We start from the raw sequence: 26,319 nt of genomic DNA on the forward strand, positions 1-26,319 counted from the left end.
GCCGAACACCCTGTATATGAAATGTTTGATAATCCATGTCGTATGAACACATTGGATTTTCTGCACTCATAATTACAATTATCCTAAATCGAGAGCTCAATAACAATTGGATTAATCGTTACGAAAATGAAAAGTGGTTCTACATATTCCATAGACATTAAAACAACTGAAAGATATGAAGATTGTATAAAAATTGCATCCATATCAAATTGCTTCAAATCATGTATCGGTCGCCGTTCATGATCGACACTCGAATTATACTTAAATTAAAGGCTGCAACTTGAAACAATTTTCTTTGTGTGGTATAGAATGATTTTGAGCCATTGGTTATTGTATTCGTCTTACACGCCTTTATTAGAAGACAAATAAAAAAAATAAATAGCATCTATTCGTGAAGTAAACATTCATTTACTAGAAGAAATGAGATACGAGAAAATTAAAATGTGCAAAGATGCGAGGTGCAGCTGCAGTGCTATTTTTAAACTTAATCTCAATTCAAATAACTTCTGTTAGAAATATTCTTTTCTATTAGGGTGCCCCACAAAATATTGCTCATTTTAGACACTTCGTTGGTCATGCCAATCTGTCTACCGAAATGAAGTATATGCATTAATAAAATGTCTGAAAGTTCTTTTTCTGGTGAATACTAAAATACATTTTGTGCTCGTTTACGTTTTCATTGTTCGTCTCGTTTATGTTTAGAATAAGCTGCTTTGCTGCTTCTGTATCATTTTTGGAATCGCAATTCTAATTTTATAATTTAAATTATACTTCTTCCAGTATAAAGGTAAACCATGTAACTACGTGACTAGCTTAATTTATTTTATTACTAGTGAATTGTTCAAAAAGTTTTTTTTCTAATACAACTGTTGAGAAGACAGGGGTTATACACCAATAACAACATGATTTGATACTGAAGTTGATTAATGATTCTTAAAATGAATCCCAAACATGATTCGTACTTTGAACATCTCTATCTCTCCCAACTGGGGGATTCCCCTTGGAGCCAGTGAAGCATGACAGATGACATTTAAAGAACGATACGAGCTGGAATGCCAGCGGCGATTTCTATGAAAGACAATGCTTTTTTTCTACAGCCGCCGGCAAAATATGAAGCCGATTCCGAGGCTCAACGATGTCGCTGTGCACGAATATCTGTTGGTGTCGAATTTCGTATCCGCTGTACGAAAGATGAACACGCCAACTCCGGAACAATGTTTATCTTAAGTATCATTACTGTGCATATATTTCAACATGAAAAAAACGTGATTAAACTCACGCACATTGCAAGGAAGAAGAAAAAGCAGAAAAAGTACAGCGTCGTTGTCGTGATGCGTGTGTTGTTAGATGACACCACCAGATGGCGGCCTAGTGTCAGCCGTTTGGATATGGGGAATATCTTCAACAATCTTTTACTAACTGTTTTTTGTCCCGAAGTTTTCAAAATCATCTTTAGTTTTTTATAGAGAAATTTACATTTTTTTTTACACCTATCTTTTAGCGAATATTAAAACCAATTCGGCAAGCATCATAACAAATACTTCTTTCGATCTAAATTTAAAAGAACGATGGAATATAACTATTTGAAAGTTTTCCCTGAGTCATGTTATACATGACAACAAACATTTTGAACGATTCGTTCATAGTAGAATAAATTCAGCTGATCAAATTACGTGGTTCACCCTGTATAATCCAGACTTTGGAACATTTATTTCGATCAACAGTGCACTGTTTCGCTATAAAGTGATTAAATAAGTAATGATGCCATTAAATACGAATAAAAGTAGTTTAAGTTATATTTTAAACGATGGCAAAGAATTATAGATCATCATGTTTGAAATTATCTTTTGTTGCAGTCTTCAGAGACTATGAGCAAATCGAGATTCGACACACCAAGATTTTAGCTTATGCTGTATCTAAAATTTTAGTGTACCAAGTCACGATTTATTCACTTGGAAAAAATGCACGCATTAATCCTACAATTTATATCGTATTCCAGTGGATGGTGAATAATTTTCTGCGCATCTACCTTGCGCACATTCAGTACTTGAGCGATGGTTGCTTCGTCGCTGGTGGCGCTAGTAGATACTTCCTTAACCTTACGCCAAATTCAATGATAGCTGGTGTACGTATATACGTTAGGGTGTATATTAGTTAATGCGATTGCATCTAAAAGGCTGATTGGATTTCAATGAAATTTTATATTTGAGTTTTAGTTAAAACACTTGTAGATTTTTTGCTTTTTTGATATACAGGGTGTTCGGCTACCTATGTAAAAAATTTTAATGAGAGACTCTAGAGGGCAAAATAAGACGAAAATAAAGAATATCAATTTGTTGATGGAGGCTTCGTTAAAAAGTTATTAACGTTCAAAGCTCCGCCCGTACTGAATTTTTTTCTCGAAAATGCGCAGGATTTCGGGGGTATGTCTATTTACCAAAAATGATTGTAATTGACCCGTGCAACTAAAAATAATTTTTTTAGAACGATTTGAAATGTCTTAATTTTGTCAAAAAATTTATCTAATTATTGAATTTTTTTCTCGAAACTGGTTAGGATTTCGAGGGTATGTCTATTGGCCAAAAATAATTATAATTGACCCCACTAAATAAAAATAATTTTTTCAAAACGATTTGAAATTGTTTCTTTTCGCCGAAAAATTTAAGCATCTGTTTGGATGTTTCTTAAAAATTAATTTTTTATTTGTAATAAATTTGGTTGGCGCTGTACAGAAAAGTTGTTTAAGACTTTTTTGTAGGTATTCATGAACTCTAGTTCTTCCCAAAATTTCAATGAAATATATTCACTATTGTAGGAGTAATGACTGTTTTAAAATTGGACCATTTTTATGGGGGGGTTTCTCATTTTGCGAAGTCAAGGAATAATTTTTCGAATATTTTTGAAATTTCTACATATTCTCCATCAAAATACGCGTAGTTTGCATTTTTGAAAATGAAAATCATCCAATCCGTTCCGTAGTTATGATGTTTTAAAGATTCACATAAAGTTTCGGGGAACCATTTCAGGCCTCAGACTATATTTTCAGTAAGGAATTTTTTTCTCGAAAGTGGGTAGAATTTCGGGGGTATGTCTATTGACCAAAAATGATTATAATTGACCCCTATAACTAAAAATAATTTTTTTAGAACGATTTGAAATTTTTTAATTTCATTTTTTAATAACTTTATAACGAAGTTAAGAAATTGATATTCTTGATTTTCGTCTTATTTTGGCCTCCAGAATCTCCCATTAAAATTTTTCCCAGGGGTGGCCGATTACTCTGTATAGTCGTTATTCGTGAAAGTTCTGGAATATATTTTAAATTTTGAAAGAAAATTTAATTTTAAATAAAAAAGTTATATAAATATTATTTCTATTTTTGATGAAGAAAAATATTGAATGAAATCTTATTCATTGTATGCAGAAACCATGTATACATATACATATTACACATTTATCTGTTTTTATTTTCTGTACGAGCAATATCTACTGTGCAGGGTGTCTCAGATATGAATGGCCAAATTTTGTCATCGTATTCTTTGGATTTAAATAAGGAAAAAATGTATATAAATATAAGTTGTTAGGTTATGATACAAGTATGAGATAGTAATGATAGGAATAATAATGTAGGAATATACCACCAGCTTAGATAAAAATAGACTGAATGTTAGACTACAATCAATCTATCTCTATTTAAGTTATATTTGCATACTTTTAAGTCCATTAAATATTATGAGCGTAATATTTGCTAAGACTATTAATAAGTTGCACATCTAAATGCTCCAGTTATAAGTTTGAGCTGAGGAAAATTGAATTTAATAACACTTTTGATAATCTCAGGTAGTAAATATGTAGTACCTTAGATGAAGATAGACCAAGTGTAAATATTGTTCGTATATTCTGACACTGTATTGCAGTATTACTAATCCATCACTATTTCATATTTCTATCGTAACATTTTTTTTTTATTTAATCCTATAGAATACATTGACAAAGTTCGATCATTAAAACTTGGGACGCCCTATACAGGGTGTTCAGCCACGACTGGGAAAAATTTCAATGGGGGATTCTAGAGACCAAAATAAGACGAAAATCAAGAATACCAATTTGTTGATGGAGGCTTCGTTAAAAAGTTATTAACAATTAAATTCAAAAATTTCAAATCGTTCTGGAAAAATTATTTTTAGTTCCAGGACTCAATTGTAAGCACTTTTGGTCAACAGACATACCCCCGAAATTCTACTCAGTTTTGAGAAAAAAATTCCTTACCGAAAATATAATTTCTGGCCAGAAATGTCTGCCCGAATTTTCATGCGAATCTTTAAAACGTCATAACTTCTGAACGGATTGGACGATTTTAATGTTTAAAAAAGCAAACTACGCGTATTTTGGTGGAGAATATGTAGAAATTGCAAAAATATTCGAAAAGTTGGTCCTTGACCCCGCAAAATGAGAAAAACCCCATAAAAATGGTCCAATTTTCAATCAGCCATAACTCCTACAATTGTGAATATATTTCAATGAAACTTTTTTCTGAAGTAGAGTTCATGGGTAACTACAGAAAAGTATTAGACAACTTTTCTGTAGGGCGTCAAACAAAATTACTTACAATGAAAAAGGAATTTTTAAGAAAAATCGAAAGGGGGTAGGTGCCTAAATTTTTCGACGAAAAAAAAAATTTTTAATTAATTCTGAAAAAATTATTTTCGGTTGCAGGGGTCAATTACAATCATTTTTGGTGAATACACGTACCCCCGAAATCCTACCCACTTTCTAAAAAAAAATTCGAGAAAGTGTGAAATTTTTCGACGGAAAAAAAAAATTTCAAATCGTGTTGAAAAAATTATTTTCAGTTGCGGGAGTCAATTACAATCATTTTTGGTAAATACACATACCCCCGAAATCCTACGCACTTTCGAGAAAAAAAATTCAGTACTGGCGGAACTTTAAACGTTAATAACTTTTTAACAAAGCCTTCATCAACAAATTGGTATTCTTGATTTTCTTCTTATTTTGTCCTCTAGAATCCCCCATCAAAATTTTTCCTAGTCGTGGCTGAACACCCTGTATACTCGTAGTCTTCAATGAAAAAAATGAAGGTTTTAAAATGGGCAATATGTTTTGGAACAACCAAATATCTTTTACAATAACCAAGCGGTCCATGTATCCCACTTTAAGTGCCCCAACCTGTTTAACGACTAGAATAAACACGTGTCAAAGTAATCCCTTCAGGCTGATCGATTGACGCGTCGGTTCGAGACGTGAGTGTTCCCGACGGGTCGGCGCGTTTCGCGTGCTGTGCCTCTACGGAAAAGCTGAAAATTTATCTCCGTGATCGAAGATCGACTGGTGAAAACAGAGAAGAGAAAAAAAAAAAAAGAAAAATGGAGAAGAAAAACACGAATCAAAGAGAGCATCCGGGCATCCTCTTTCGGTTACACACACCCAATGTTTGCGTGCAATTTGCAGCAGTGATAATCGGTGCGAGCTCGTGATAGTACGCACCAAGCACACACATCCATTCGCGCTCACCACTCGGACAGAAAAGAATCGTGCGCGCATTCACGCCCCACGCGCAGGCGGTTGGTTAGCTAGTTCCGTTAAGTGCCACCGTACACTGGTGTGTTTCCACGGGGCGTCAGCCCCTTTCTTGTTCACGAGAAACCTTTCGTTCTCTATGGTCGTCCAACATTAGCAACGCAAACGCAGCGGCTCGTCTGTTCCGAGCCGTATAGTCGTCGTCTCGTTTCGTGCTCGAGTCGACGTGTTGGTAATTGCATACACGGCGAGCGTCTCGATCGAGGCTGTCGTTCTCGCTGTCGCGGGACGCTGCTCGTCGAGGTGCTCTTTGTTCGTCGCACATTGTACTCCGTTGCCGAACCGAACGCACGTTTCGATCGCTCGGGGAGTTTCGTCGACTCTGACGATGTTTCAGGAAATCTTGTTTGGGTTCGTTTAGGCCTACGACAGTGCTCTCCAGCGTAAGAGGGCGCCTCACGCGGCTGCTCCTCGAAACAGTATAATTTATTGTGCGTTCGCGAGAAGTTGGCTAGACAAATTCAGGTCTAATTAGTGTACAAGTCCCTACATTAGTATAGGGCTCCTCCTGTAACACGTATTGTTGCTACTAGCTGAAACGATGATCGGTGATATCTTGGCAAGAATTATAGGTTATGGGGTTATGGGAGCGTCAAAAGTGGGGTTAGGTCTGGGTTCTGTACCGTTCTGCTAGCTATCTTCTCGCGAATGCACAGTTGGCGAGATCAAGAACAATTTCAGGAACATCAGAGATAAGAAGGGAAAGATCTAATTTAATAATTATTTTTTAAGTATGGGTTAAAGTAAATGCTAAATTATAGGTGAATAGGCTCGAAATGAACGGCCCATTTGATTCCTACTGGGATTCTCGATCTCTTAGAAGAGATCCATAAGACTCATGAATCCTAATTTGGAGAGCACTGAATTACGAACTAATAAGAACATATAACTGTTCTACTTGAGATTCTGATTATATTTACTAGGTTAAATCTAGAGGTTGAATGATACTGTTCTGAATAATATTTCGTTTTAATGGACGTTTTTCTAGAAGCAATTAAAATTGTCAATACGAAAGTCTTAATGTTTAAATGTTCGAGAAGGAAGTTTCCTGGGCAAAGTGTGAAACTTTTCAAGAAATAACGGTTTCCAACGTTTCATATAGTTTTCGTTAAAACAATTATGAAAAATTAAAATACAGATTAAATGTTGTAGAGAACTAAAAAAATCGAACATGTTTACGATTTTAATAGCAGCTATATTAAATTTAGTATTGACTCGTCGGAGATCGAAATCTTTAAATGTGTGTCGGTTGTGATGTTTGTTTGTTAAGCGTCATAACAAGTCAATAAATTAAATGTAATGTAATTTAAAATAATGTACATAAATTTGTTATGAATTTATAAATTGTTCATAAATTTGCAAATAAATTTTTATATATGAAAACTTAAGAAAGGTTTATTAAGATGTAAACATATTCCAGAGAATGAAAATTAATGAAACACTCTGTAAAATTATAATTTATTTAAATTCCTAAGAAACAATTTATGGAAAATCTTTAAAAAATGAATGTGATGACATATATGTAGTAAATACATATTTTGTAACTTGTTCGTGAATATTTTAAATTTACACATTCATTAATTTAAACATTTATTCAAACTTTCTAAAGAATTTATGGTATTTATATGTGAAGGTCAGATAAAATTTCGAAGCTTATAAATTTATAATGGTAAAATGGAATTATCAACGCACCAATATTCCTTATGCAATTAAATGTCTTCTTCCTGAAATATTCTTCTCTACAGAAAATAAGTGAGTTATCCTGATGATCTAATTTGAATTAAAAATAAAAGTATTGTATACGAAATAAATTATTTGTTGAAAAATAATAAACGATAAAAATATATACAAATAAAATCGTACGAAAGTACTGAAGATGAAGATTCTTTTTATATTCCTGCTGTTGTTATAACATGCATCATCTTCCAGCTAGTAAAATTAATTTATGTACGTATATATAGTTGTATAATTAAATATATACATAGAAATATAGAAGTTTAAAATGTAAAAGTTTAACAGGTATACTGAATTCTTGTACTTGTTAAATTAGTTCGTATAAAATTTGTTATTTAAAATGAAAGCTAAACAAAATGAGGGATTATGAAAGATTCGATTTTTGACCTTTTTATATAGGGTGTTCGGCTACCCCTGGGAAAAATTTTAATGGGAGATTCTAGAGGTTAAAATGAGACGAAAATCAAGAATACCAATTTGTTAATTGTGGCTTTGTTAACAAGTTATTAACGTTTAAAGTTTCGCGACCAGCTGCGTGCGCGTGATAGTGGTTCTCACTCAGCATGAGAAACTCTACTTACTGACGTATCGACAGCCATACAGTTTCGTAAGTGAGAACCACTGTCACGCGTACGCAGCTGTTCGCAGGTTGCCGTTCTACAGGCGCAACTTTAAACGTTAATAACTTTTCAACGAAGCCTCAATCAACAAACTGGTATTCTTGATTTTCGTCTTATTTTGGACTCTAGAATCTCCCATTAAAATTTGTCCCAGGGGTGGTCGAACACCCTTTATATAGTTGTAAAATGAAATACATATATAAATATAGAAGTTTAACAGGTATACCGAATTCTTATATTTTTAAACCGATTATTTAGTACTTGTTAAATTAGTTCGTATAAAATTTGTTATATAAAATGAAAGTTAAACAAAATGAAGGATTATGAAAGATTCGATTTCAGACATTTTCGTATATGGTAACCAGCGTTCATCGCCTCACTCAAAACAGTTAAACATAAAGACTTTTATAGATGAAATATTTGTTTATAGAAAAATGTTAGTCGGAACGAAATAATACAGAAAATGCAATTGTTCGACTTGTAGATTCATCCCTTGAAATATCCCCTGTAGTATGGTATCCTTCGCAAGGTTTTTGAAAACGTTTGGGCTCAATTTTCGTAACTTTTTTATTTCAATTCCATTCGGTCCATGACAGTTCGTAGGCCACACAACTGTCGCTCGAAACGCACGTCCGATTTCGACGTAAATCACGATGTTACGTAGGTCAACAGTCATCGTGAATAGTATAGAAAACCCAGTAAGAGTGAGCGAGAGCTGGTGAGTGAGCGAGTGAGTGGACGGAGTGAATGAAAGTTGATCCACGGTGTAACCGCGGATCGTGTGACTGACTCGTGTTGGTGAGCGTGTAAAGTGGCGAGTGATGGACAGACAGACAGATAGATAGACAGCTAGAGAGGAAAAGACAGAGAAGGAGTAGGAAAGAAAGAATTCGTGGATCTCGGGTCGGAGGGAAGCGAGAGCTGTGGCGGTCGCGTTGACGGGGGTGGGTTGTAGGTGTTGGGTAACGATATTTCGTATGAGCTTGTAAAAGAAGGACATACGAGGTTTCATTAGTTTTGTTTTTTTGGTTTTGTTTTACGCTTGACGCATATGTACACGGCAGAGGCGTCTTTCTGAGCTGATCTGAAAAAGGGTTGAAAGCGATTTACAGTTGAGACGCGTATAATCAACGATAATCGATACCCGATTTAAAATCTATTCTTCATCTGCTTGCAAACGAATCGAATCATTCAATTGACGGAGATTGAGTACCCTACGGATGTTCTACCGGAGATTTTCATGATATTTAGAGGGATTATCGTAGTCAAATAGTGATAGTTTGTAAAATATTTCATTCTAATGATCATTCTTTTGTAAACATTTAAGTTTTGCAAAACCTTCTTGCGTTTAAGTGTTTTACGAAGAAGTGTACCAAGCGAGAGTAAAAAGCATTTGCTTCATAAACGGGTGGTTTGGGTTAGATCAAGGATAAGCAATCTCATAAATATTTTTCAACTTTCATTTCGAATAATTAAATTTCATACGATCGTATTTGAGAAGTATTGTAGTTCGTAACTCGTCGTTTAAAAATGTATAAATAATACTTATATCTGTTAAAAATACATAGCAGATTATACACGGTGGTTACCTATAGGTAGGAAATCTTCCATGGGGTGATTTTATATGCACAAATAAGACGAAATATCAAGAATGACGAAATTGCATTTCAGACTTTTGTATTTTCTGATTTACTAGGAAGGCACAGTAATCAAATTTCGAACAGATTTTATTTCATTTAATGACTTTATTTACCAAATAAAACGAACTTTATTTTATGTATTTTTATTTAGCGATTTTAATCACCAAATAAAATAAAGTAATATACATTGGAGAAGTATATCGATTTGGGTGAAAAACTGTTCCACAACGTAACTTTAATTTTGACAGAAAAATACGTTTTAAGATAACGAAGAAACGATATTTATATATTGCGTGGAAATTAGAAATTGGCTAGCTGGTCGAATTAGTTGTAGTATAATTTGCTCCCTTTTATATCTACTTTCCACTAGATAAGATTTATACTAACACCAATCAGACCTGTTAATCAATGCCTCATTTCTGCATAGTACGTATGTACATGTGAATGTATGTTAACACGATTACGTCTAAATGACTAAAAAGCATTCAATGTAACTTTATGTTCACAGCTGAAAATATGATTAAATTTTGAATAAAATCGGTTTAATTGTGGATACTTTTTGAAAATTTTTTTAACATATATTTGTCATTCATAAACATTAAATGTAATGTTTTAAATAAGTCTTAAAGAAAATTGAATTTTACATACGAATGTCACATAAACTTGTTTTGTACCTTTTTTATTTGAATTTTAATCATTTTAGATTTTCGTCTTATTTTGGTATATACAATCACCTCTTAAAAGATTTCCCACCTGTAGATAAACACTATGTTTATTTATATTAATATCTTTTACAAGAAATATACATATGTATAACTTTACAACGGTGTATATGTAAATTATATTAATTTTTACCTAGTAAAAACAAATCTATTCGTATAAAGTAAAATGTCAAAATGAAGAATAGATAGGCGAAAGATAAAAGGAGGATTCTTTGTGTATTTCTTTAATTATTATAATATGCATTATTATACTGTAAAAATTAACATTATGTACACATACATTGTCGTAAAGTTAAACATACGTTCAAAGGTAAAAGTATCAAAGTAGTTTTTAATAGCTGTATTAAATTATTAGTATTATTTATATAATTCGAAATTAAGATTTATTACTTGTAAAATAATATCGCATGTTTACCGTTATTTAAAACGGAAGTTGAAGAAAATTTGGAATCATGGGGATGAAGCAGATGTTTTTCGTAATCACTCACGATACTTTCTTGTAAAATATTTAAATTTAAAGTTTCTTGCATTACAAATCTTAATTGTTTATAAATATGTGCTTATTAAAAGAAAATATTCTGCAGAGTGTCGACTTTTAAACTCGTCCTTATCCAAATATTCGTAAAATCTCCGACGGAACATTTGTAGTGTGAATGAAATTTGGCAGAAATTCTTTGACAAAATTATCGGTGTTTTGTCCGATCTTTAAAATCGATTACCGTTTCCAAGATCGGCACTGTTGATGCACAATGACGAATAACGGATCGTATGTTTCTATGTACGTAATGTAGCGTGTCTGTGTGACTGTGGACAGAGGCGAGGATGTCGAACTTTCTCAGATTGTCTCTTGTTCGTATGTATGCATTTATAGACGCGCACGTGCGTACTTACAGCTCTCGATCTCGATATTGCAGAGCTGTCGGTCCATCGGAAAGTATTGCAGATTCATTGGACACGATGCTGTGATCGTTAAACTGTAACAAAAATAAAAATTGCTTTCAACGTGTTTACTGTATAGTTTTAGTCAATTCATTGTTTAATTATTAGGTGGATTCATAAGTTTGTGTAGTTTTCATTTTCTATTGTACGTAACTCACAATATTTGTCCATCGACCATATAGGGTGTTCAGCAACTACTGGGAAAAATTTTAATGGTAGATTCTAGAGGCTTCGTTAAAAAGTTATTAACGTTTAAATTTCCGCCTGTAGAATGGCAATCTGTGAGTAGAGCTCTAGAGCCCCATTAATACGCATTGTTTGAATTTTGAATCATTAAAATTCGCCAATCTGTTCAGGAGTTTTAAAGATACGCATGAAAAATAGAATAAATTTTGGTCAGACATTATAGTTTCGGTAAAGAATTTTTTTCTCGAAAGTGCGTAGGATTTCGGGGGTATGTTTATTCACCAAACATGATTGTAATTGGCCCCCACAACCGAAAATAATTTTTCCAAAACGATTTGAAAAAATTTTTTTTCGCCGAAAAATTTAGGCACCTGCCCCCTGTCGATTTTTCTTAAAAATTCCTTTTTCATTTTTAGTGATTTTGTTTAACGCCCTGTAGAAAAGTTGTCTAATACTTTTTTGTAGGCACCCATGGGTTCTACTTCAGAAAAAAGTTTCATTGGAATATATTCACTATTGTAGGAGTTCTGGACGTTTGAAAATTGGATCAGTTTTATGGGGGTTTTCTCATTTTACGAAGTTAAGGAACAATTTTTGGAATATTTTTGGAATTTCTACATATTCTACGCCAAAATACGCGTTGTTTGCCTTTTTAAACGTTAAAATCCTTCAATTCGTTCAGAAATTATGATGTTTTAAAGAGCCGCATAAAAATTCGGGCAGAGATTTTTGGTCAGACATTACATTTTCGGTAAGGAATTTTTTCCTCGAAACTGAGTAGGATTTCGGGTTATGTTTATTTACCAAAAATGATTGTAATTGCTCCCTACAACCAAAAATAATTTTTTCAGAATGATTTGTAAAGAATTTTTTTCTCGAATGTGCGTAAATTTCGAGGGTATGTCTATTCATCAAAAACGATTGTAATTAACTCCCGCAATGGAAAATAATTTTTCCAGAATGATTTGAAAATTTTTATTTAATTTTGTTAATAACTTTTTAACGAAGTCTCAATCAAGAAATTGATATTCTTGATTTCCGTCTTATTTTGGCCTCTAGAATCTCCCATTAAACTTTTTCTCAAGGGTGGTCGAACACCCTTTATATCTATGTAACTTATGCATCTCTATAAAATTTTGCTCAACAAAGTTTTGTATAAAAAAGTTGCATCGTTTGAAGAGGTACACTATGTAAGTAACTTTGTTTTTTTAAATGAAATACTATACTTTTTATTGCAAATTATGGAATAATACTACATTCTGAGTAAAAAAGTGTTCTAAAAATCTGTATTAGTCCTAATGAGTAATTTCACTTTAGTTCTTGAAAATTGTTTTCATGTTATATCAAATTCGAGACTCAGCTTTATCACAGATTCCTGTAGAACAGTAAAAATTGTCAAGAAATGAAGAGAAATTACTCATTAATATATTTCTAATAGTCATTTTAAATCTTTAACTAGATTATGTAAATACGTTAATAATCCCTGTAATTCTGTTGATTTTTTAAATTCTTCTATTAATCCATAACACTATCGCTTCTTAACATTGCTTAACCATGCAATAATGTCAACGTCCACTATTCGTTTCATTCGTAGTTAATTCTCTTAAGTTACAATCTTCTATTTTTAATACGTAACTATAATCATATGCATATGTTTCTTATTTTATATTATTACGATGTTTGTAATAAGAGAGTTACTGCCTGTTTAAATAAATAAATAAACCGTATACGTTATTTTATACACGCCATATGTGAACTCGATTGATCGATAGTTTCAGCCAGAATTGAACAAATTTTATTAACAAATAACGAATAAAAATTTTAGTTTCACTCGTGCAGTAACTTTTTGTTTGCAACTTCATTTGCTAAGATATTGATTAAAAAAATCCTTTAATGAATTCTAATGTACACATGAATTTACAATAGGGACATAAACGGAAATTAATTTAGAAACGAATCTGATATTTTTTATTCTCGAATAAAATTTGCTCAACTCAGATTTTAATTCAACAGAAGAGAACTTTGTTATACTAAGCCAGATTTCCATTGATTTCCCTTAACGTTCTTCGTTTTGTGATTATCTTTGATTAGTTTTTATCAACTTTGATGTTCCAGATCCGAATGGATATGTAACATAAAGAAAAGAAAAGGGGGAACACAACATTTTAAAAGAAGAATAGGTGATATAAAGAAAAGAAATGCATGGATTATCAGAATATAATAGAGTTAATAGCAAAACACTCGAGGGTGGTTGAGGTACAGTTTATAGATAGATATAGGGGAATGGTACAGATGGGACGGAGAAAAAAAGAGACGAAAGTGGTGTCGACCGATGCTGGGAACAAATTTGTTGTGGCTGATACAATTGCTCCCTCGAGTGTCTTGGTTGTTCCTTGGCAGTAAGGTATATCGAACTTGGGTTGAAACCTCGCTTGAGAAAATCTAGCCCACTACTCGACAATTCTCCTTCGTAGTTCGATTTACTGACGTGTCTGTCGCCGATGCACAGAGGTCTGGAAAATGGTAATTCTTGGCCAAAAGTCAAGATTTTATCGGATCTTCTTGAAACTTGGTAATGAAAGGTTTACGAGATCGTTGATATCAAATCTGAAGTAAACAGTTTCAAACTCAAGATATCAGCTTTAATGCAAAGTGGCTTGAATAACAATTTATATCTTTTCTTTAATATAAATCTCAAGCTCTGACGACTGATTTTGATTAACTATATTTGCTCTAACGTTTTTATTGGAAACTAAGATAAAAAATATAGGAAAATAGAACTAAAAATTATAAATCGTTAAATGTTAGATTCAAATATCCTCAATATTTGTTAAGAATTTTTTTATTTTATTATTAATTTACTGCAATGCATGTGAGTTTTTTCCTTGATGCATATTGTTTCTATACTATGGCTGATCTATATTAAATATTCTGTATTTAAACATTTGAACAACATCAAACTAGATTCTGATGAAATCTAGGCAATAATTATCATATTTGTTAGTTATATGTTTGATTGTTTCTTGTGTTAGTTTGTTATTTCATTGTTTATATTTAGAGTTTAAATGAGTTCACGTAATAGAAAAACATTTCCAATACTACTTTAAATAATAAACTCTTTAGAATTGAAATTAAATATAATATAATTTTTACTGAAAACAATCTACAAAAACCAATATTCAAAATTCAAAGCACCGATATTTTGTACATTTTCACTAATTTTTTCATTTTGATTCACACCATAATCATAATCATACTAATCAAGAATCTTCTTAATTTTTTCGTTTAAGATAAACAGTAGGATAGTTTTTTTAAAAGAAACTTTCTTCAATGACATATAATTCAGTTAATTTCAATCAAGAAAAATTGTGAACATTCATGAAACATAAGTAAATATGTAAACAAAATGTCGAAATTACGAAACTTATACTTTTCTTGTAAAAAAAATCCCTGAAAAGATCAAAATAAATGAAACTCTAGACTAGAATACCAAAGCAGTCAAAGTGACTCATTGATAATTCCTAATAAAAATTGTAAAAAATTTAATCGATTAGATTATTGAACATTTACTGTAATTTTCTATAAGAGAATGAATAAACACTCATTTCCATTGCATTATACATTTTTTCGCATATCTATCGTTTTAATTTCTTTGGTACAAATAAGTACACTATAATTGTTCATAGTTCTAGTGTTAAAGATATATAATATACCACCCTCGAGTGTTTTGCTATTAACTCTATTATGTTCTGATAATCCATGCATTTCTTTTCTTTATATCACCTATTCTTTTAAAATGTTGTGCTCCCCCATTTTTTTTCTCTATGTTACATATCCATTCGGATTTGGAACGTCAAAGTTGATAAAAACTAATCAAAGCTAATAACAAAACGAAGAACGTTAAGAGAAATCAATGAAAATCTGGCATTAATATACATAACAAAGTTCCCTTCTGTTGAATTAAAATCTGAGTTGAGCAAATTTTATTCGAGAATAAAAAATATCAGATTCGTTTCTAAATTAATTTCCGTTTATGTCTCTATTGTATATTCATGTGTACATTAGAATTCATTAAAGAATTTTTTTAATCAATATCTTAGCGAATGAAGTTGCAAACAAAAAGTTACTGCACGAGTGAAACTAAAATTTTTATTCGTTATTTGTTAATAAAATTTGTTCAATTCTGGCTGAACTATCGATCAATCGAGTTCACATATGGCATGTATAAAATAACGTATACGATTTATTTATTTATTTAAACAGGCAGTAACTCTCTTATTACAAACATCGTAATAATATAAAATAAGAAACATATGCATATGATTATAGTTACGTATTAAAAATAGAAAATTGTAACTTAAGAGAATTAACTATGAATGAAACGAATAGTGGACGTTGACATTATTGCATGGTTAAGCAATGTTAAGAAGCGATAGGGTTATGGATTGATGGAAGAATTTAAAAAATCAACAGAATTACAGGGATTATTAACGTATTTACACAATCTAGTTACAGATTTAAAATGACTATTAGAAATATATTAATGAGTAATTTCTCTTTATCTCTTGACAATTTTTACTGTTCTACAGGAATCTGTGATAAAGTTGAGTCTCGAATTTGATATAACATGTAAACAATTTTCAAGAACTAAAATGAAATTACTCATTAAGACTAATACAAATTTTTAGAACACTTTTTTACTCAGAATGTAGTATTATTCCATAATTTGCAATAAAAAGTATAGTATTTTATTTAAAAAAACAAAGTTAATTACATAGTGTACCCCTTCAAACGATGTAACTTTTTTATACAAAACTTTGTTGAGCAAAATTTTATAGAGGTGCATAAGTTACATAGATCACCCTATACAGGGTGTTCGGCCACTCCTGGGAAAAATTTTGATGGGGGATTCTAGAGGACAAAATAAGAAGAAAATCAAGAATACCAATTTGTTGATGAAGGCTTTGTTAAAAAGTTATTAACGTTTAAAGTTTACGACAGCCTTACAGTTTTGTGAGTGAGAACCACTAGGACCGACCTGTCACGACGTATCGCGCGCCGAGATTGCCGTTCTACAGGCGGAACTTTAAACGTTAATAACTTTTTAACGAAGCCTCAATCAACAAATTAGTATTCTTGATTTTCGTCTTATTTTGGTCTCTAGAATCTCTCATTAAAATTTTTCCGTATAGACGTCGACCACTTTGTATAGTTAATAGACAAATGTTGTGAGTTACGTTCAATGTAAAACGGAAGCAAGCAATATCAGGTAGTTTCGTTTACCACAAAGTGTTTATAATTAATTAGGTAATGGTTATGACTCACCGTATACTACGCGTGATGCTTCCTGAGTGATGAATACGAATGAACTCGTTGCTGGTGGTAGCGATGTGAAAGTACGACTGCTTCTCGTTGACGAAGAAGGTGTCGGGCACCCAGATGTTCTTGATAAACTCCGAGCCGACGCTGAGCGTTTCGACGCTCGGCCGTTTCTTGAACGCGAGCCTCGGGTCCGTCCAGAATTGCCGAAAGTAAAAATCCAGCGTGAAGTCCTGATACGAGACACGAGGCGTTTTATTAGATTGTATATCGTCGGGTCGCGGATCGCGCGCAAGAACAACGTGGAAAAACGTAAAACACCACCGGGAATACCATCGAATTCGTGCGCGAACCGTGTTTCGTTTTCGACCGACACAATGATCTAAATGTTACAATAGCTCCCGCGAGCCGTACGGACAGTGAAACGTGACACGTAAACTAACAGCATTACGCAACAATGCATTCGTTAAAAATAACGAAATTCCGTTGGTACGTGAGGAAGAAAGCAAATGCAAACCGATATCGCGGCTGGATAACGGGGACCGCCTATCCGATGCTCTCATCCTGGTTTATACGAATAAATAGATTTGCATCGATTAAACTCCCTGATTTATTTGATACATGGCACGCTCAAAATGCGCGGTTTATCTGCAAATACACCGGGTTCGGGTCTCGAATATTCGTCTGATTTAAAACGGCTACACGATTGCTTTATGCAGGGCGTTCTATCTTGTTCGACCCTCGTAAATATCGTTGAAATTATTCGTTACACTTAAAACTGTTTTGGGTATAAATTGAAGAATTTCGAGAGCACTTGCTAATTTCGTGGCATTTTCATGTTACGAAAATGCTCTAATTTGTGGAACCAATAAAATTAAGATTTTTATTTTGCGTTGTGTCGTATCAACTATTGTGAAAGAATTCTTAACAAGTTGCCGTGAAATAAAAAATAAAATAAAGTTGTGATATTCATTATTATCTATTGCATCTTTATGCTTATTCGATAGTGGTGTAAGTTACTTTTATGTACCTGAAGAATATTATAAATTAATAGAAAAATGTCGTAATAAATTCAGGTTTAATATAAATCATAAAAGTATACCGGATACGATTCATAAAAAATAGCTCCATATAAAATGTTTCGTGAAAATTCAATGGACTGTGAAGAGGAACTTCATGCTTTAGATCTTCCGCCAATTCATTACGAATATTTTAAAATTATTCAAGTGTGCAATACAGAAAATTTTGTACTTAAAGCAGGAAGTGAGCAAATATTCATTGAAATAATAATTATAGAGTTGTGATCATAAAATTAATAATACAATTCTAAATATAAATTTATTTTTTTTTGTTTTCTTAATGAAATTAAAAATTTTTGTGTTATCATAAGTCATCAAATAGGATATATTATTAATTCTAAAAGAGATATAAGTTATTCGACTGTTCAAAACACACTCTCGAACAAATTATTCATGAAATTTAATTAACTTGGAGAAATTTCACAAAAACATTCAATTGTTGATACATTTTGCATTACGGAAACCGAGTAAGTAGATGAAATGCTCGTAAACCAAATTGAACTTGTGGTATACTAATTAGCAGCTCTCCATAAGGTAACAATTTCTATCAAGTTTCAATCCCCCATCTTAACTGTAAAGGTAGAAATACAGTAAAACGTGTTATTCAGTTTATTTATTATAACTTTTGTTTTAACATATGGAAAATTACGTAAACAATTTAGTACTATTATTTTAGGTATTGGGATACATATTAGAAATTTTTTTTTAATTTTATGACTGCAAATATGATTCTTAAAAAATTCAAAAGTCCAAAAGTATTAATTTTTTTATTGAAATTATGGAGGGGCTACTTTTATATTTTCTCAGGTGAAACATTTTTCCAAAATTTTTTCTAATTTTTTTAAGTGATGCAATATTGTAGGAAAAATTAGAAATTACTGGTTTTTCTCTTTTCGCGCAGAAAAGTTCATGTATTTAATTGATGTACATATTTTTTTGTTAAACGAACATTTTATGCAGCTTCAAATATATATGTATATATTAGTAACCGTTTACATATTCGTTTCGCTGGCCTTATAATTTTTGTAAGATGGGATAATACTGAATTCTATTGGTGATTTCAAAAATGTATATGGATATACAAATCACGAAGATAGGTGACTCCCAAATACTTTTAAAAAGAAAGAGCGTGTTTCTTACTATTAATTTTGAATAAAACATTGACCAGCTTATGCTTACGTAACATTTTTCTTCGTTATCTTTATTCGTGAAATATTTTTGCGCGGTTTGCACGATATCTGTCAGAAATTCTAAAACCAGCAGAACTATTAACCAAACTTTTTGACATCGAGCAAGTAAATCCCGTTATTAATGACGACAGCAACGAAGATTGAAGAAACCATGCATACTTTCGCCCCAAACAACAATATCCTGATGGATAAGTCGTTCCAGGATCAAATTTATGTATTTATTTGAGGAATATACATATTTCAAGCGGCATGGCATATTCGCTTAACAAAAAAATATGTACATCAATTACACAAACAACTTCTCTGCGCTGAAAGAGAAAAAATATCGGTTTTAAATTTTTTATATAATGTTGCACCACTTTAAAAAATCTGAAAAAATTTTGAAATAATAATCATGGGAAAATGTTTCACCTGAAAAAATATAAAAGTAGTCCCTCCATAAATTCAATAACAAAATTAATATTTTTAAACTTTTCAATATATTAAAAATCAGATATGCAGCCAAACAATCTGAAAAAATTTTGTAATATAAATCCACATACCTAAAATATCACTGACTATTTACATGATTTTCCATATGTTAGAACAAAAGTTATAACAAATAAACTGAATATTATGTTTTACCCTATTTCTACCACTTTAGGAGAGATAGAGGGTTGAAACTTGGTAGAAATTGTTATCTTGTGTAATGTTTAAATATCTTCAAACGGAAAATATACGTATGACTTATTTCACTTTCATAATAATCGGTAGATATGTTTTGTTATGAGTATATTGGGCTACTGTAAACAAAAAAGAACATTATTATTTTTAATTAATTAGACTTTAATTAAACCCTGTACTTTTCCTTTCTTTTTCTGTTGCGAGTATAGAAGTTAAAATTTAAGTATTCAGGATGTCTCAGGTTTTAATAGTCAAACTCAGTCAATATATTCTACAGATCTAAATAAGAAAAAACTATTATTGGTCGTTTTAACTGAAAATATTTTAAAGTTAAAGTCTATTAAATCTTAGTTTTGTTTCAGGCAAGATTTCGATAAAATATAAGATAACAAATTTGATGGGTTGATACAAACAATTATTAAAATTTATATTTTGACCTCTCTGAGAGTCCTTTACAAGTTACAACAGTTTTTTTGTTTATAAAACTGAATATACATTATTTGGATAAGAACATTTTTCAATTTTCAACAAATGAAAGATATCAAAATAAATGAATTTATTATTTAGATATGTATCAATAAAAACTTTGTTCGCTCTGTACGCATTTTGATAATATTTATCTGTTAACAATATACTTCGTTTAATAATGTACATTTGGTTGGTAGATAAAATATTTTTTGAATTTTGAGAAGAAGCCATGAGGGTTTGAAACATAAACCTAAATGAAAATCGCTTGTATCGACTCATTGGATACGTAACTTTTTATTTGAAATTAAAAAATTTAAAATTAAAAGTAGAACTCGTTTGACCATTAAAAATACTGTCTGTAATTATTCCTTTTTAATTTTTGATTATAAACTGTGTATAGAATTAAAGTTCATGGTGAAAATTTTTATATAAATTTGTATAGTGTGAAGATGTCCTGATAAAAGAAACTTCTACAATAGCTTTGAAGATCATATTTGTAAGACTGCATCACTGCAAAAAATGGCTATTTAGAATTATTTCATTATTTTTCTTTTATTATTAACTGAGCAGTTAAACTTTCATTAGTTAAAGTTCAAAATGTTTTCTATTTTTATTTTTTACAATAGCCTACTGTACTTGTAATAGACTTTATAGTTAGACTAATTGTAAATAATAACACTGATTTCATTCATTGAGGCATTTCGGATATTTGAAAATCTTCATTACAATTTCTTTGCATTAAATCATGTATTAGATTGAGGAATCAGTTCGTTTGGATTCTTATACAATATTTATATAAATAATTTAAATAGTGATAAAAACTGTTATAAATTTTTGGAAGCCTTCGTGTGTTGTTTGTATAATTTTGCAGTACAAATTCTATCTAAAGTGTGCATGAACAATTCAGACACGTGACTGTTTCGCAAATTCATTTCTTTGTGTAATTATCCACTTGAATACATTTTTCAAAACTCAAAATAAATGAAAATTTTATGATAAATGAATTGTGAAGCTCGAAACAAATGAAAATTTAATGGCGTATGAATATTATGAACATTGTAACAAACGAAAATTTAACGGTGAATAAATTTGGTAGAAACAAATGAAAATTTATTCCATGAATGACTTTTATAAAATTGGAAGCAAATGGAAATTTGTTCGATGCACATGGGTGGATCAATACATCATTGTTGATATAATATTTTTAGTAAAAACGTAGTCAGATGTCGTTAGGATGGAAGAAAACTTTTGTCATAATCACTGTTATTATTGTATTATATTATTAATTATATACTAATTGATTTAAGTTTGTATAAAACTTTTCTTTTTGTTATTTACTTATTACTACTCAAATATTTGATTGTCAAAAATGAATGTCAAAACATGATTCTAAATCTGAGTAATATAATTTTGCAAACAATAAAAATTATCCTATGCTAAGCAACCAAATTTATAATTTAAATTATTAAGTAATACAAATTAATCGTAAGTTAACAAATATGTATAATAATTATCCGTGTTCTATCGTTGAAAGTAAAAATGTAAGCTTTGGCATAAATTAATAAATAACACTTTTATAAGTTCCTTTTTTAACAGAAATTGTTCTTAAGAAATATTATAAAGTCATATAATTTATTTTACCATTTTTATTGATTATTTTCAGCTAGTTAAAAAGATAGTTTAATGTGTCGTAGACTTTTTGTTGATAAAAATGAAATTTTGATATGCATTTTACGGATTATATTTTTAAAATATATATCACTCTGTTAACCGTGTAATGTCTATTTCCACAGACAAATTAAAAATTTTATTCGACTATTACAGAATTATTCTATAGTATTTTTCGAACATTGATCTCGATCTAAGATTTTGTAAGGATGTAATAAAAGGATATTCTTTTTCCATCAACTACAAGTAGCTACATATATACATACGAAAAAACGATCAGATTTGACAACTATACTGATGTAAATGATCATCTTCAATCAAATATTCGTGAGTGCAGAATAAATGTATATTTTTACGCGTACGAGTTTGTATACAAAAGTATAAAATACAATTACTGTACATACAAATAAAGGTATGTTTTTAAATTTATTTTTGCCAATAAAATATTTGAGCAGTAATAAATACAATGATGAGAGGAATTTTCCAAATATTCGAATTTCAATAAATATAATTCAACTCCGTAAAAAATTAAAGTAAAAAACCCAGTCTTTGGGTTTACCATTTTCTACTAATTAATTTTGAAATTTAAGTTAAAATATAATCTAATTCGTATGTTTTATAAAATCAATTTAATCTGTAACATCGCAAAATAAATTATTCAGAAATAAAAAGTAGCAACGTTTTCATTATGGTTTTATATTAACAAAAATATTACGAATATAAAACAAAAGATTTTTATTATGGAATAACAAAAATAATAATCTTTCAGCAATATATAAAAATGAGACTAAAATACGCAATCTTTGTTTAGCATCACAAGAAATTGAAAAACATTAACAAAAAAAAATCATTAATACAAGGCTAAACTTCAGGTTCTATTCTTAGAACATGCAGTAAACGAAATTATTTTTTATTGGCACAGAAGTGATGGAGATATTCTTTCCAAAATAATGTTCTTTGGTGTATTATTGTTGAAGTGAAACTAATACCATTACTATCATATGATTAATAAAAATAATCTGTTTTTACCTATTTTGACACTCCAAATTGCGATCATAATTCTTTTCTAAAAACAGTGCATTTCTGGAATTTGATCGCTATCATTTCCATACCAATTTTGAACAAGTCTTTCTAATAGATTTTAAGTGAATGAACGTCACAACATATTGATTAAAAAATAAAATTGGGTCGGTGTCGTTTTTGTCACTATTTTGAAGAAGCTAGGAGAATACGCAAAATAACAAAACATTTTTACAAAAATGTACTCTCCCTTAAAATGTATATTTTTATAAAATTCTCAATTAAATAATAATTGAACAGAATTTCTAAAAACGATTATTAAACATCTTACTAACACGATGCTTATCTTCGTATTTAAAATAAATAATAGTGGTTTTGAAATGCTCAAAATATCTTCAATAATATAAATAGAAAATATCCTTCTCGAAACCTTCAACTTTTACCCGTAATATTTTTTAATATTCTCAACACTCTAGACGCGATTCCCCTGGATCAATCACACACTTTTTAAACGCATCGGTTAAAAGATTCGTTTTAAACGTGATTCTTTGGTTTCAGGGAACGCTATGGTCTTTTACGTTGTTCCTCGTTCTTCCGACGTGTCTCATTCTCTCTCCGGCGAGAGGGATGCTCGAGGCGGAAGGAGATGTCGGCGTCCTTCCACGGGAACCTCGAGAAATAGAGAGGGAGAGAGAGAGAGATAGAGAGAGAAAGATCGTTATACGCGGGACTGTCGCGAGATTAAAACGGTCGAGGAAACAACGATACGTAACGGGGGAGGAAACGAAACGCAGAGCGACGCGATCGGATAAGATAGGGGCTCGAGCGGTCGGTAATAGGAAAGGAAATGCAAAACTGAGATCGTGGACGTCGACAGATACCTTAAAACCCTTGTCGACCGACATTGTCACCGTCTACGTAGCTGTTCAACGTGTCGTGGTTATCGTAACCCACGAAATCGGCCACTTGAACACATACGTAACCCTATCGAGACGCCCTTCAACGTTTCGTTCGTGCTCACGCTGTGAACCCTGTCAAGACTAATTTGACCGCTTACAATCTGTTTCGACAAAGCGTCCCAGGCGCCAGTCTGTCGCTGAACTTTTGCTCGCAGCGTTGTTTATTTCAGCGATTTCGTGAAACTTTTTGAAACTTCGAGACTTTCGAGGCAAGCTTACAGTACGGAATCGTGTCGTCGAGATATTTTCAAATTTAAGCGAATCGGTCTTTAAACACTTTGGACGCGCTGGATTTTCCTAACGGATATCCGGATGGTGTAATTCTTTACACCGAATGATTCTTTACGATTTCAACGGTTACGATTCGAGTACAGATACGCGACGCGTCGAGGGCAGCTTGAAAATCGCGAAAAATCGAGTGACTTTCAACGATAATAAACGATTCCAGGTTATTCGTGTTCAGGTGAATGGAAATTTTACGAGCGAATGAACGTGATTTTGTACGAAACGGTTGAAGAGAGAGATTCTTGATTATTATATAATTAGAGAGACATAATTATACGCGACTGCATTTAAACACGCTTAAAGCTTCACGAGATAACGAAGACGCTATTAAAAGTACATTTATTAAACTTGAATAATATCGATCGCGCCGTAAAAGCTCAATCAGATTTACCTTCCGTTTAAAAACTACAAAGATTCAGATTGTTCAACAATAATTGTTGGCATATGTTTATACAGGCTGAATCAGCTAAAGCATAGGTGTTGCAAATATTTTCATGTTTTTCCTTTTTTTTGATAATACAAAACAGGTTTTAGAACGTGAATATTCCATGCAAAGGAGCAAGTACTTCAATAGAAATCTACCTTTTATCCAGGTCATAATTTTCAACATATAAAGGACATAAAAGTTCATGGAAACATGGATTGAAAGTGTGAGATATAACTTTACTGTAAGAGATTTTGTTTTCGAGAAATTAGATTTAGAAATTTCGTCGGGTCTTATGTGTTTAAGTACGACTCAATGATTGTATCCAATCATTAGTCATTATTTCCATCTGTGTTGATGTTTGTATACATTAATTGTTGTATGGTATTATCTGTTATTTACTGATTTTATAATTAACCGAAATGGATAATACCGTGTCAATGCAATGTTTAAAAATTCAAAAACAAGTAGAAATACAGCAAAACTTGGATAACTGCGAGAAACACAGAAATCTCGCAGTTATAAAAGCATGGTTAATTTCCAGTTCTCAGAAGGACACAAAAACCGAGCTACATTGTTCGGTAGAGCGTAGAAAAGGACAGCAAACGAAGGATAAATAAGAATAACTTAATGAGAAACTTATTAATTTCTTATTTTTTGCTAATGGGACCTTTACTAATATATTTATAAATTTTTCTGATTAAAATAAAACCAAACACGATATAACTTGGATCATATTTGAATATTTAATGAGTGCACATTTAACCGTATTTAACACGATCTTATACTCTATCAGAAGTAGGTTAAACACAAATTACATCGTGTTTGGGCTTATTTTAATCGAAAAACTCTCACGAATATATTGGTAAAAGTTTCATTAAAAAAAAAACAAAAATAAAAAAGCTTCATCTTTGCATTGTGTACTATATATGTATTGTCTCACCGATATTCGAGCCCAGATCAGGTTAGACTACGCATTCCACTCGACATTAAGCTTCTGAGTGTGTCAACAGGAATCCCCTCTCAGTAGTAGAGGTGATTACTGCTCACTTATCCAAGCATTGCTGTAGTGCGTAATGATCAGACGCGTTACTCGAGTCGTACTCCATCGACTACATATCCGACGAATGTTCGAAATTCATTTTCTCGAAAACTACCACTTTGAATGAAATATTTTATTTCATTTAATCGATTCATTTTTACACAAAGAATCACTTGTCTTCAGATGTACAGCAAGTTTTGGCTAACCTTGTGTAAAGACCACTTGCAAGGACACGAACTGTCCGACTTCGATTTTAATGTGCTTTTGCAGAATGATATTAGAGTGATCCCTTTTGCTGTATGTAAAATATTGGGTATTGATACTCAATATTTTTTAAGATATAAATAATTAAAGTGGGACAATTATGAGTTAGTATAACCCCATCTACTTACAAAATGTCTAGTAAAAAGTAATATTAATTGAGTTCATAAGTTTTTGTGTATTTCTGTATTGAAAGAAAACCAAGTAGGATTTTATTTATGTTGCAATACTCTAGCAACTAGGAGAATGGTCTTCACCAGGGTCTATTGATCATATACTATAATCAATTGAATCTTCTGTAAGTGTTCCTGCCTAGTGTAGTGCAATACTTATCGAGAATTCACTGTAGATCAGTTCGACACGTTGACTGTTCTAAAATTTTAGTGTGAAGAACAGAATTATTTAATGGTTCTCTGACGTTCTCGTTACTTTATAACGCCATTAACGACACTAACGTAATTAAAATTCAGTTCATAAGTTTTTGTGTACTCCTGTATTGAAA

General features: G+C 31.5%; 1 protein-coding gene across 12 annotated transcripts in view; it reads right to left on the reverse strand.

The window, feature by feature from the left end:
* Rdl (Resistant to dieldrin) overlaps positions 1-26,319 on the reverse strand; it is a 334,093-nt gene that overhangs the window by 100,129 nt on the left and 207,645 nt on the right. For all 12 annotated transcript variants that reach the window (XM_076765717.1, XM_076765712.1, XM_076765708.1 and 9 more), the window contains exons 4-5: positions 16,765-16,991; positions 11,206-11,288 (exon numbers count right to left, since the gene is read on the reverse strand). In XM_076765717.1, the coding sequence (XP_076621832.1) occupies positions 11,206-11,288; positions 16,765-16,991 (310 nt within the window). The remainder of the gene's footprint in view (positions 1-11,205; positions 11,289-16,764; positions 16,992-26,319) is intronic.

Source organism: Colletes latitarsis, chromosome 5 (assembly GCF_051014445.1).
Source record: "Colletes latitarsis isolate SP2378_abdomen chromosome 5, iyColLati1, whole genome shotgun sequence".
Taxonomy (NCBI): domain Eukaryota; kingdom Metazoa; phylum Arthropoda; class Insecta; order Hymenoptera; family Colletidae; genus Colletes; species Colletes latitarsis.